General features: G+C 44.4%; 1 protein-coding gene across 1 annotated transcript in view; it reads right to left on the reverse strand.

The window, feature by feature from the left end:
* Positions 1 to 10,653, reverse strand: part of HEPHL1 (hephaestin like 1) — a 36,290-nt gene extending 25,637 nt beyond the window's left edge. The window contains exon 1 of the mRNA XM_083821034.1: positions 9,435 to 10,653. Coding sequence (XP_083677160.1) covers positions 9,435 to 9,604 — 170 coding nt within the window. The 5' untranslated portion in view covers positions 9,605 to 10,653. The remainder of the gene's footprint in view (positions 1 to 9,434) is intronic.
* Positions 10,654 to 12,579: the final 1,926 nt, after the last annotated feature.

Below are 12,579 nucleotides of genomic sequence, written 5' to 3' on the forward strand. Positions count from 1 at the left end.
AACAAACTCATTAAAAAGTTGAGCTAAGTTTTCCTGAAATATCACTGGCACAAACATGGCAATTCCATATTTATAGTGAATTTTTGTGACTGATCAGTTCACCTTCTTGAACACTTTCTGTTTTGCCATTTCTGTACACTACCAACAGCATCAGCGTTGGATGTCATATGAGTTGAAAGGTATAATTTGCTATAATTTCTTCACTATAAGATCCAGTGTTCCCCTTTATCAAGACATCTCTGCAGAATCACAGAATCACAGAATCATCTAGGTTGGAAGAGACCTCCAAGATCATCTAGTCCAACCTCTGACCTAACACTAACAAGTCCTCCACTAAACCATATCACTAAGGGCTACATCTAAACGTCTTTTAAAGACCTCCAGGGATGCTGACTCAACCACTTCCCTGGGCAGCCCATTCCAGTGCCTAACAACCCTTTCCGTAAAGAAGTTCTTCCTAATATCCAACCTAAACCTCCCCTGGCGCAACTTTCGCCCATTCCCCCTCGTCCTGTCACCAGGCACGTGGGAGAACAGACCAACCCCCACCTCTCTACAGCCTCCTTTAAGGTACCTATAGAGAGCGATGAGGTCGCCCCTGAGCCTCCTCTTCTCCAGGCTAAACAATCCCAGCTCCCTCAGCCGCTCCTCGTAAGCCTTGTTCTCCAGACCCCTCACCGGCTTCGTTGCCCTTCTCTGGACTTGCTTGAGCACCTCCATGTACTTCTTGTAGCAAGGGGCCCAAAACTGCCTGCTACCTTAACTCACAACATCCCCCAACTGTGGCCATTGCACCCCTGTGGCCACTGCCTAAACCAGATCACTGAAGTGATAGAAATCTGAAAACCTCCCAAAAGAATGGTTTTTAATTTGAAAAATGTGGTTTATAATGCAGACTCCTCAAGAGCTATTTTGGTACAAAAGGAAGCATTGCCAGTGACACCGCTGTGGCAGAAACAGCTGCCTAGAACACAGAGGAAAGGACGGAAGCTTCTCAGCCTGGTTCATCACTGAATAAAATATGTTATGTCAAATATAAACATATAAACATATATAACATATAAAATATGTTGTTAAGGAGTAAGCTGCCAAGAAGTCTGGATCTTCAGCAAATTAGCAGCTCTGTGGTAACTCTGTGTGCACAGCGAGACCTGGCAAGTCACCCTGTGCTCGCCCAGGAGCAGATACCTTCCACTGCCTGGGGGAAGAGCTGCTACCACAGAGCAGTAGGTGGTGGTAGTAGCAGTGCAGTGTGAACGCCCAAGCTGCTTTACCTCATGGCAATGTATTCCTGTGGCTGTGCCCTAATTCGAATTATAAATTGGTGTTCAGAATGGTTTGAAAGAAATTTTCTCTGGGAAAAAAAAAAAGTCAAATAGATCCTTTTTTTTATAAAGTACTTATTTTCAGCAGTTTTGTGGTTTTTTTTTTGTTTTTTTTTTTTTTTTTTTACCATTTTTATAAGCAGCCAAATACTTTACATGAGGCACTGCAATGGCACCGTGCTTCCCCCACAATGACAGAGCTTTTATGGCCCCGGCTATCTGGCCAGACAACATTGCATGCTCTCCCATAACTTCAGACCTCTGGGACACACTGCCTGCTCTGCAGAACTGTACTCCAAGAAAAAAACAGTCACTTCTTGGCCTGGCATGTTCAAATGCTTGACATGAGTGTAGCTCCTGTAAATGCACAGAATGGGGAACCCAAAGCTCATTAAAGTATTGAGGTTCAGGAAATCGCCCTGAAGGTTTAGTCACTGAAGACTTCCTTGGTGCCTAAAGCTGTGCTACAGGTCATCTTAGCTAACATCTCTGTTGACCAGATCTGTGCTCATCTCCTATTCAAAGACATCTAGAAGGCAGGGGAAAAAAAAAAAGTATTTTTAGTGGCAGCTTTCTGAAATGAGGTCCATTCAAGTAACCCTTCCATTCAGAGCTGCAGAGCCCACTGTCTGTAACAGGTATCCTACAGCTAGTCACAAAGCAGGTGATGCTCTTCCATGCTGAGCATCAGGAGGTGCAAAAGTCATGGAGTCAGCAAGGGATCACAGCACAGAAGCAGAAACTTACCCTCTTGGGTCTGTTTAGCTATGGGTTTTAGTTAACCACAGTCTAAGAGAAAATAACAAATCAACTCTTGGAGACAAATTCCCACACCCCACTGATGCTCTCAGCATTGTGTTCTAGACTCAGGCTCATCCACAGCTCCCTTTCCTACCAGACCCACACTTCCCAAAGGGCAGAAGAGCTTGCTGCCCAAAAGGCACCAGTGACGCCTTTGGACTTTCTTGAAGTGCAAACACTTCAGCCTCACTCCTCCTTCTGTCTGGGAAGGGCTAGATCACACTTCTGCATATACAGAGACATCTATTTTCAGCGTGCCCTTTTGGTTGCCCTCCACAACCTGAGACCAGAGCACACTGGTTGTTGTGAGTCCCACTCTAGGTGTCCAGGCTTTCCCATTTCATCCAGGAGGACTTCTGGGGTGCCCACCTCAGCCTTTCAGGTAAATGGCAGCTCTCTGAAACACTTTACATGGGTTGCTGTGCATTACAGTCCTTTGCATAAAGACTGCCCACACTGGAACTAACAGTATCAGCCACAGAAATCTCATAGAAAGGATGTACAGGCATTAGTGACTTCTCCTTTGCACCCCCAGATGCTGAAACAATTGGTCACTTCATGTGGGCACACTGTGGGGCTGGTACCTTTACCCAGTGCCACAATGCAGCCAGAGGATGTGTCAGAGGGAGCTGGCACAGGCTCGGTTCCATGTCCTCTGCTGCTCCATCTGTGGGACACAGAGGTTTTTCCCCTGTCCCTCTTCTTTCTTTCAGTGAGAGCATCTTCTCAGTGTGAAGTCTCCAATGCTGGTGTTGCACCAGTGCACTCAGATGCACCAGTGCATCTCCCACTCCTGGGTTCCTTCCCATCTCCAGAGTCCCTCCGAGATTTTCCCTGCTGCAGGATTTCATCTTGCGTTTTTGACAACAGCATTCTCAAAGACCATTCCCTGTCTTCTTCCGATGGTGTTTGCTTCTTTGGGAAGCACTTCACATTTCCAGCCACCTTGTTAAACATCCCCTTCCCTTGCATCTCTTGTCTTGTTCTTTCCCACTCACTGACTTTCCAATACATTATTGCAGCAGCAATTTCTTAAAATGCTGTAATAGTTAAACACGTCCAGTTCTCTAAATCTGCCTTTGTTTCTTTCTTCCAGTGATCACGATGTGCCTATTCTATTGGGCTCCACATGACAAAATTTCTCCTACCTCTCACTTCTCTTTTGCTGCAAGCAGGCAAACCTCCCTGTTTCTTCATGCTCTCCTGCTCCCTTAAATCACTCCATTCTCCTCATGGCTATGTGTTATCGTTGTCTGAACCTCTTCTATCCCTCAGGTCTTGTGCAGATGTAAGAGCTGCTCTTCTGAACTTTGACTATCTCCCTTCCAACTCAGTTTACAGCTTGCACTTCATGTGCACAAAGTCATGATAATCAGCCAGTCCTACTCCCTGTAGGGAAGGGGAATCTTCCATCCCCTGGAGTTGTACCCATGCAAACTTTCTAAATTCCCTCAGAAACTCTCCAGTGGTCCTTCCTTTTCCTCCTATAATCAGGGCAGTCTTAAGTTTACATATGGAGGTAAGCAGGCTTGTAAATGAAGGCATAAAAAGATCTTGTTCAGACCAGGAAAACGATACAAATCCTTCTGTTATTTCTCTGTCTGTTTTCATTTTACCTACCGACCATTCCCAGCAGATCTTAAACTCCAAGAAAAGATGGCAATGTACATGAGAGGGACAGGGAATTATTAATAGGTGATAAACTCTAATTCCTAAAAAATAGTATTAATGTGATTACAGCAAGCCATCCCCCTGCAATGATGAACATTAAAACTCCTCCAAATGAGAGAAAGAGTGAAACGAGTGTTGTCTAGACTCTTCTTCAATGAATTCAAGAACAGACATGAAGATATTCTGCCGTCTCAGGGAAGGACCATGAGTGAAGTGTAATTTCTATACCTGTTCCTTCTGTCACACAGAAAATGTACTTTGCCTGGATTTTTACCTTTTTTATGTTACCTGTGATCTTTATAAGCAGAGATACAATCTAATAGAGGTTAGATTTTTCATATGGTGCTTATGTGAGTACCACATTACGGTGTACATGAAGAGACGTACACACTGTGCACAGCAAAGTAAACACTACAGGGCATGGAGCCAGATCCCTCACCGATACAGTTCTGAAGCTTGCTGAGTTGGTTTGTTATCATAATCACCACTGAAAAATCAACACTTCAGACAACTACCAGATGAGGAGTCTTGAATTTTCTCCTGCAGTTAACGTGCCCAACAGCTGCTGCATGTTCCTGGGTGCAGCTGTAGGTAAACACAAACTTTCTTTTCCTATTATTGCTCCACTAAAGTCCCATAGGTTTTGCAAAGGCAATAATTTATGCAAATACCCTTATGTGTTTCTTCCCTAAAATCTGTTGGTGAAACCTTATTCTCTACCCTCTTTGCATACTCTATGTCAGAGTTTATAACAGTTTTTTTCCCTAAAAATTCCCCAGCTTTCTCATGGCTGGAGTAAGCTACGACAGTGCCCATGGTTCCCCTGTCATTTTAACACCTGGGTCATGCAGCAGGCTCAGAGTAACCCTCTGCCAGACCACAGCTCCCGTGCTATGGCCAAAGCAATGTCTGTGCTAGATGGATGTCCAGTGTAGGGGGACCAGCAGTACCAGCTCACGTGTGTAGGTGGTGCCCTGACCGCACGCCATCAAACAAGATGAGTTGTGTGCCCTCAAACGACAGAGGCACAACGTCCTCAAAAGGCAATTGTGACCTTTTCTTTCCACAATGGCAACTGACGAGGTCAGTAAAACCCAAAAACCTCTAAACGAGGCTCCAAAGTGTCACTGGTTTCTCTCCTAGGGTGAACTTCTCCTTCCACTGAAGCCAGTGACAAAACTCCCCCCAGACTTCATTACAGCCAGGATTTTCACCTTTTGATGCTGACCCTTCCCACAGTGATGTTCTCTGCTAATGCAATTGGGTCATTTGGCCACGTAATTACTCAGCCATTAGTTTAGCATCTGTGATGACAGTTTTACCGTCATTTATCTGGGTGGGATCTCCTCCTAGGCAAGTTGCACAAACTGTGTTTGATGCTGCGGTAACAAAAAATACCCGTTAGTGTTGGTGGGTGCAAGATTTAGCCCAGATAAATATAACTTTGGTGGCCTAAGGAGAGGGGATGAGTGGTTACATCAGGCAAACTTAATAACATCTACCACCAGCAGAGCAAGATTTAAGTGCCCATCATATAAACTAGCACCAAATTAATTTAAAAGGATTATCAACCAAACTTTAATCCTGAGGGCTGAGCCACAATAGGGAGGGAAAGACTAATGTATGTCAAGCCACAACACCCAAGTGCATTCTTATTTTGAAAGGCCATTGCCTTTGTGGCCATTGAAGTGAGCAGGCAGTGTCTGAGCTCACCCTCCTGCTGCAGCAATATCCATGTCCTAACCCACGACATCTCACAGGGATCTGCAGCATGTCCAGCAGTACTGACAGCTCCTTGCACCCTGCATGGCCAGTCTACCACGTGGATGTGGTCAACTGGTGTCAACCCTTCCACCAGTTGTATCAGGTGGGAGGGGATGCCGAAAACCTTCCCACCTGTTTTCAGTGGCTGTAATTTGGATTTATCTCTGTTTTCCAAAGTCCTGTGGGTTTCAGAAAATGCCAGCTTGATGTTTGAAGGAAGAACTGAGAGTGAAACATTTTAGACCCGTTCGCAACAATCCAAATTATGAAAATTAGTGGAACAGCTTGAGGCTTCAAGTAGACTAGACAAAAGGCAGAGGCAAGCAGCCTCATTACTCTCTTTACATGAGAAGCACTGATGCGCAGCGAGATGCTTGCTCTGTGCAAGCAGCAGGCTGGCCCTTGAGCATGGCAGCAACACAAATCGTCATCAAAATTAACATCCGAGCAGGATAGTTACGCTAACACAGGGCTGCGTTCGGGTTAATCAGCTCTGACGAGAGGCAGACTTTTCACCTCACGCCCAGGGAGGTGCTGAGGCAGCTCCACGGCTTCTGGCTGGGCAGGCAGCTCACTCAGCACCAGCACAGCAGGAACCGAGCAGCCTTGTGCCAGAGCCCGCTCCCTGATTTCAGCCCCATGCCTCAGCTGCCGAGGTCTGCTTTCTGTAAAGCAGCCTCGTCGCTGCTAAGAACCAAAGGCTGAGGAATATGTTATCAGCTTTGGCACAGCAACATTGAAATCGTCTGTTGAATCTCACTATCTGATCCAGGTAATGTAACACTTTCCATTACACAATTGCTAATTCAGCATTTTTATTAAGGAGCAAAGAATAAGTGTGTTTGATTGTATCTCTGTGGGCTAGCTGGAATCAAAGGGAACATTCCTTTTTGTATATGCACCTGCCCTTTTAAAGATAATCAGTTTATATGCAAGCTCTTTATCTGCACTTCCCTATCAATTAAACTGGGATTGTGTCCCATCAGACGGATGCTGTGAGGATGCATCACAAGGGGAGAAGTGCTCGGCTCAGCGAGCCCGAGCATTGCTGCTTGCTGAACGCAGCTGGCTCAAAATGCATCCCTGCCCCTACCTAGGAACTGGTCCTTAAACTTCATAAGTGGAATTGCATTTTTCTTACTATCCATAGGAACCAATTAGTTAGCTGACAGGTAAACCATTAGTATACAGCTTTAAATTTACATTAGAATTCACATTAAAGAGCTAAATATTCAGAATAACTACAACTGGTTCACAATTTAGTCCATGTACCCATTCAGAGAAACTATTATTCCAGAATACAGCAGGTTTGTTCTGTCTTAATTCAATACACCTTGGAAACGGAGTAAACTAGTTACAGGAATGGTTTTATTATTCTGCAGTAGAAGGCTTTGCGTATGGAGCTAGTTCATCGCAAACAGCTCCCAAACTTTGAACATATGTAGTCTACCTTAAAATCCAGATTACATTCCCTCTGTGGGTAATCCGTCTGGAATTAACATTCTCTAATGGTTACATTACAACACTGACTGAAGACATAAGCTATCATCTCTCCCTATCATGCCAAGAAAAAGGCATTACTTTAAGGTCTCAGTACCTAGATGCTAATATGTAAAGCCAGTACCTCTCTTACTTTAAGGTAAATGTGCCACTTGGTGTTCAGGGAGCTCAAAGTGCAGGTAGCCTTAAAAGTAGGTTTTACAGAAGAGGTTCCAGGTCTTTCTGCAGTATTAGGGAGGATTTACAGAAAACAGCCCTTCACTTAAAGCTCATCTCTTTCCAGTGAGAGATCTTCCAGTTTACGGAGGAGAGGAAGTTATCCTCTGGCAAAAAGAGTAGGGAAGTGAGAAACGCCAGTGTTTAACAGAGCCTTTCCAGCAATGTTATTCATGGGTTAGGAACAAAATATTACCCTGTATCCTACCTAAAAGGGTAACATTTGTTGAGTTGGATAATATCTGGGATATCCGGTTGTTAAGAGCATAAGCATAAGACTTTATTGAAAAATAAACTCTTTCTTGCCTCCTTCTTGTGGCAAAAACTCTTCATTTCTTTAATCCGACTACAGTGATTCTGAAATTACCAACCACTAGAGAAAAGTCCTGCTTCTGCCTAAAGCAACAGAAAGGACATTTCCATTTCTAACTCCGGGGACACAGCACAGAGCTCCCAGTGTGCCTTCAGACACCAGAACCTCCTCCCTCCCTCACAGCTCCCATCCCAACCCCAGGCCTAGACTCGGAGGAAGGACCCCTTAACTATCCCTGGGTTGTAAAAGATATTGGTCAAATCTTAAAAATACTCCCACGAGTGTTTGAAGGCCACACTATAGAAAGGCACTGAGGGTTTGTGCCATCTCCTCTTGATGTCCAGGCAAGCTGTCCTGGCACGGCAGCGGTACGGAGCCAACGCCAGCAGTGAGGGCACAAGGACGGGTGCCTGTCTGCCTGTTTTCCTCTGGCCGAGGCATGATTCATCACGGAGCTTACCTACGCACTCCATTTTCAGCACAGGACTTCAATGTCATCATTCACAGCTGTACGTTTAAGCACCTACCTAAACAGGTGTCCTAAACTGAAGTCTCCACAGCTGAATACGTTGCAGGAGTATATGGATAATCGTCTTGAATCTCATTCATAGGTATTATACACATCTGAATTTTACAAAGTCGTACCAAACCCCCAATTTCTATCATCTCACCAAGAGCAAAGTCACGAGTGCTTGCCTGTCAAATGCTCCTCTGCGTCTTATTGCAAAGAGCTGTGTTTGATTGCAGTGAAGTTGCAATTTCACTTTGGACAATGTGTCCTAGAAATTCCTGCCTCTCCATGAAACACACACACAGAGGGGATTTTTAACCCCCTTTTGAACCTGTTCTAAAACCTTTCTTTTATGTTGCCCATAGAAATTGTGGAGTTTCCCTCTTTGGAGATCTTCAAAAGCCTCCTGGACCTTGTGCTGGGCATCCTGCTCTGGGTGTCCCTGCTTGAGCAGGGGTTGGACCAGGTGGACCCAGAGATGCCTTCCAACCTCAGCCATGCTGTGATCCTGTAATCCACTACAATTCTTTGACAAATCTTTGGTAAATATCATCTCCTTTGCATCACCTTCAAATACACAATGGCTATCACACGGCCTAATCAAGTAAGATGGAAGAGAAGTTAAACAAATTCTCCTCTTGCCTAGAAGCTGAAATGTTGTCTGTGACAATATCAACAACAGGGGAAGGGAAGGGAAGGGAAGGGAAGGGAAGGGAAGGGAAGGGAAGGGAAGGGAAGGGAAGGGAAGGGAAGGGAAGGGAAGGGAAGGGAAGGGAAGGGAAGGGAAGGGAAGGGAAGGGAAGGGAAGGGAAGGGAAGGGAAGGGAAGGGAAGGGAAGGGAAGGGAAGGGAAGGGAAGGGAAGGGAAGGGAAGGGAAGGGAAGGGAAGGGAAGGGAAGGGAAGGGAAGGGAAGGAGAAAATGAAGAGAAAAAAGAAGAGAAGAGAAGAGAAGAGAAGAGAAGAGAAGAGAAGAGAAGAGAAGAGAAGAGAAGAGAAGAGAAGAGAAGAGAAGAGAAGAGAAGAGAAGAGAAGAGAAGAGAAGAGAAGAGAAGAGAAGAGAAGAGAAGAGAAGAGAAGAGAAGAGAAGAGAAGAGAAGAGAAGAGAAGAGAAGAGAAGAGAAGAGAAGAGAAGAGAAGAGAAGAGAAGAGAAGAGAAGAGAAGAGAAGAGAAGAGAAGAGAAGAGAAGAGAAGAGAAGAGAAGAGAAGAGAAGAGAAGAGAAGAGAAGAGAAAAGAGCCATCTTAAGACATTTACAGCAACATTAACCACATCAGTCAATTTTGTTTAGAGCCCTCACTGTACCTCCAGTTTATGAAAGCCCCCAATGACTTACTTGTCCTCCAAGAGGTTCTGTCCCGTGATCAGATTTTTCCCAGACGGTGCATAGTCCCAGTTCTCTTCCACAATCCCGAGGTAGTAGGTTCTGATTTTTGTTTCCACCACTGTGAACAGGCAGAGGAACCCAAGAGTGCGAAGGCAGCCACCACCTCGCACAGGAGGCATTTGTAGTTGTGATTGCAAGGCTGGCAGCAGGCAGGCAGCAGCAGGATGCACCACGGAGAGCTCACCCCTCCCTCCCGGCTCTTGACAAGTTATAAATAAGGAATGGACAGGGCAAAGCTCCTCCTTTTCAGCAGGTTAGGGCTGGGATAGGTAGAGAGCCTTGCTATGCAGAGCAGGGCTAGGGAGGAGGTTGCTGCCATAGTAGGACTCTTGCCAGTCCTTCGGTGAATGCATAAATTGCTCATTTACCTGTCCAGGCTAGAGCCAGTTGGTGTTTCTTGGAAGTCTGAACGCTTTTTTGTCCCTTCTTTTCCAGACTGGTTGGTATGGCACATTGGGACAGGTTTTTTTTTTTTTTTTGGTCTTTTTGTCACCCCTGTCAACTCCCCCTTCTGTTTTATTTATTTATTTTTATTTTATTTTTAATTTCTTTATCATGTCTGAGATTTCTAAAGCTAGCACCTTGCTTCCTTCATTGGGTTTATTCAGTGACATAACACTAATTTATAATAGCGCACTATCAGAGAGAGAGAGAGAATTTGCCAGTACCCCTCACATTTCTCGGATTTTCTGACCAATTTATTATGATGGAATATGGTCTGGTTGTATTCAGGTCTAGAGTGCCCAAAACAAAGCACTTTTTTACAAAGATTTCTGAAAATTGGATCCCCTGGAAGGTCTTTCCATTTGGATATTAAGAATGAATGCACAAATATTACCTTTTTATTAAACTTCCTAATTAACATGCCCACATGGTTCTGTAGAAAATCAGTCCCTTCTTTTGTAGCCTGACTTCCTCTAGGAGGACATTGGTATTACCATCTTGGTGAAGCCAGGTGTAAACCTATAAACGGTATAAACCTATAAACCTAATTGATAGGGTTTTTGAAACCACTTAGGCAACATCCCCAAAGAATCACCTAGGTGACAAGACACTTAGAGCCATACTACCCTCTTATTAGCTTTTAACTGACGAAAGACATTAAACTCTGCAGTTCTGTAATGCAGCATTACAGCTGAGACTCATTTCCATCTGTGATGGTTGTGAAATTCCCCTTCCCACTCCAGAGCCATCCGACCTCTTCCCTTTGAGGTTAAATGGTCACTCCTTGCTAGGGGTGTCAGAGGCTTCTCAGAGGAATTTGGTGGCCACAGGTTTATCTGCATCACTCCTAACGTATCTCTGCAAAGCGATTGTGTTTTTATGTGGCGGTTATGTGAGGTATGGACCATGGTGAGTCTTCCTTCAAGGCAGACACAGGGCACACAGAAAGAAGGAGTATCTGGCTACAGAAGCTTTCAGTTTCTTTAGCTGTGAGTACTGGCAGCCCAGTGTACATGGGTAAACACAGAGACAATTGCAATCGGTCATCTTAATTCAGCTGTAAAAGCAAGAGACCCTCAGCTGTAAGCTGCTGTCTGATACATGCTGATGTTCATTGCCCCAGGTCAATGGACTGATGAACAATGAGAAGGGTGAGAAGGGACGTAACAATACAGATGCTGTACAGACATCCTGAAGTATGTCACCCACCATCTTCATGTTAACCTTGAAGACTTTGCTCTTCTCTTTGTCCTTCTGCTGCAAATCCATGCTGCCCAACCTCTTGGCATCTCACATCAGTTTCCGATCTTTCAAAACAACAATATTAAAAAATAATTTTCCACTGCTTTGTTGTGTCACTCAGTTACCCAAATGGTGCCAAGTAATAGCACCGTGATTCTAAAAAGCATAATTAGAAAGCAAAAGAAAAGACAATGACTACAGGACAGGCTGAGGCTTTCCAGCTGGTAGCACAGCTGTCAAACATGTAAATGTGGTGGGACCAACAGGCCAGCTGGTGGGCTATGAAGCTGGGAAGAGGCCAAGGTGACACTTGGTTAACAAGTTAACAACACCCCACTGCGGTCTTTGCACAGGGCCAGTGACCCTGCAGCCTCCTGCAGCGAATGCCTCCTTCACCCCCAGTAGCTGTCCTGAGCCCAGCAAACTGTGAGCTGCTTCTCAAGCACCTGAGTTTACAGAACCGGGTGCCTGTTAGGTGAAAGTTTATTGCCAGAATGTAGTTAGGTTTTTGCATTTCAATAGGATGTGTTTGTTTAGAGGATAGCATGTACTTCGAATGAGTTTGTATACAGCTCAGTTGTTTAAATCAAAAATTTGCATGGCATTAGAGATATTTAAAGAACAGGTACAGGGCAAATTTCATCCAGACAGTTTTGCTGTAACTGTCTCTCTTTTTGCTTTTTTGTAACTAAAGAGCTCTGTTATATGTTTAACATAAGTCTGTATATGTGGACTCATATAATCCAAAGTGCATCGAGCTAATGGGGAATAGGGAGAGGAAATGTCTAATTCTGAGCTGGCACATGACAGCACTATGGTCATAAATACTCGTAGTGCTATGTCCTAGTTTTTCTATTGCTCTTCATGTGCCTGGGATTGGCTCCTGGCTGCTTACTTGCTAGAAGAAAAAAATATTCAAAAGCCAAATACAAAGTTAATTTATTTGTCTTTTACTGGAAATTTCTTTTCTGTAACAGGAGTAATGTCCAGACATTAGCACCCTGTATCAGAAACGTGTTGTAAGTCTGGTAGACGCCTTAGCTTGGCTTCAGCATTTACTAGATCTGGCACCTTGTATACCCTTTGCATCCACATATTAACACTTAATTACCTTGTCACATCATTAAAACCAGGCACATTTACATTCCGGAGAGGTGCTGTGGACGTGACTCAGAAAAAGATGAAAGAATAGCTGTTTTGCCCTTGCATCAGGAAAATTTCTGGGAAGTTCCCCTCCAGCAGTGAGGTAATGGGATGAAGTTTGTCCCTTTGTTCAGAATCCTTTCCGCAACAAGGTTGGACACTGGTTTCCCCAAGACTTTCTGTCCCTCTGAAGGCTAAAATTAGTGCATGGCTGGGTTTCAAAGTTTTGTAACTCATTATAATATTCAAGCAATATTCATAGGTT

The sequence above is a fragment of the Anser anser genome (genome assembly GCF_964211835.1).
Source record: "Anser anser genome assembly, chromosome: 1".
Lineage (NCBI taxonomy): Eukaryota > Metazoa > Chordata > Aves > Anseriformes > Anatidae > Anser > Anser anser.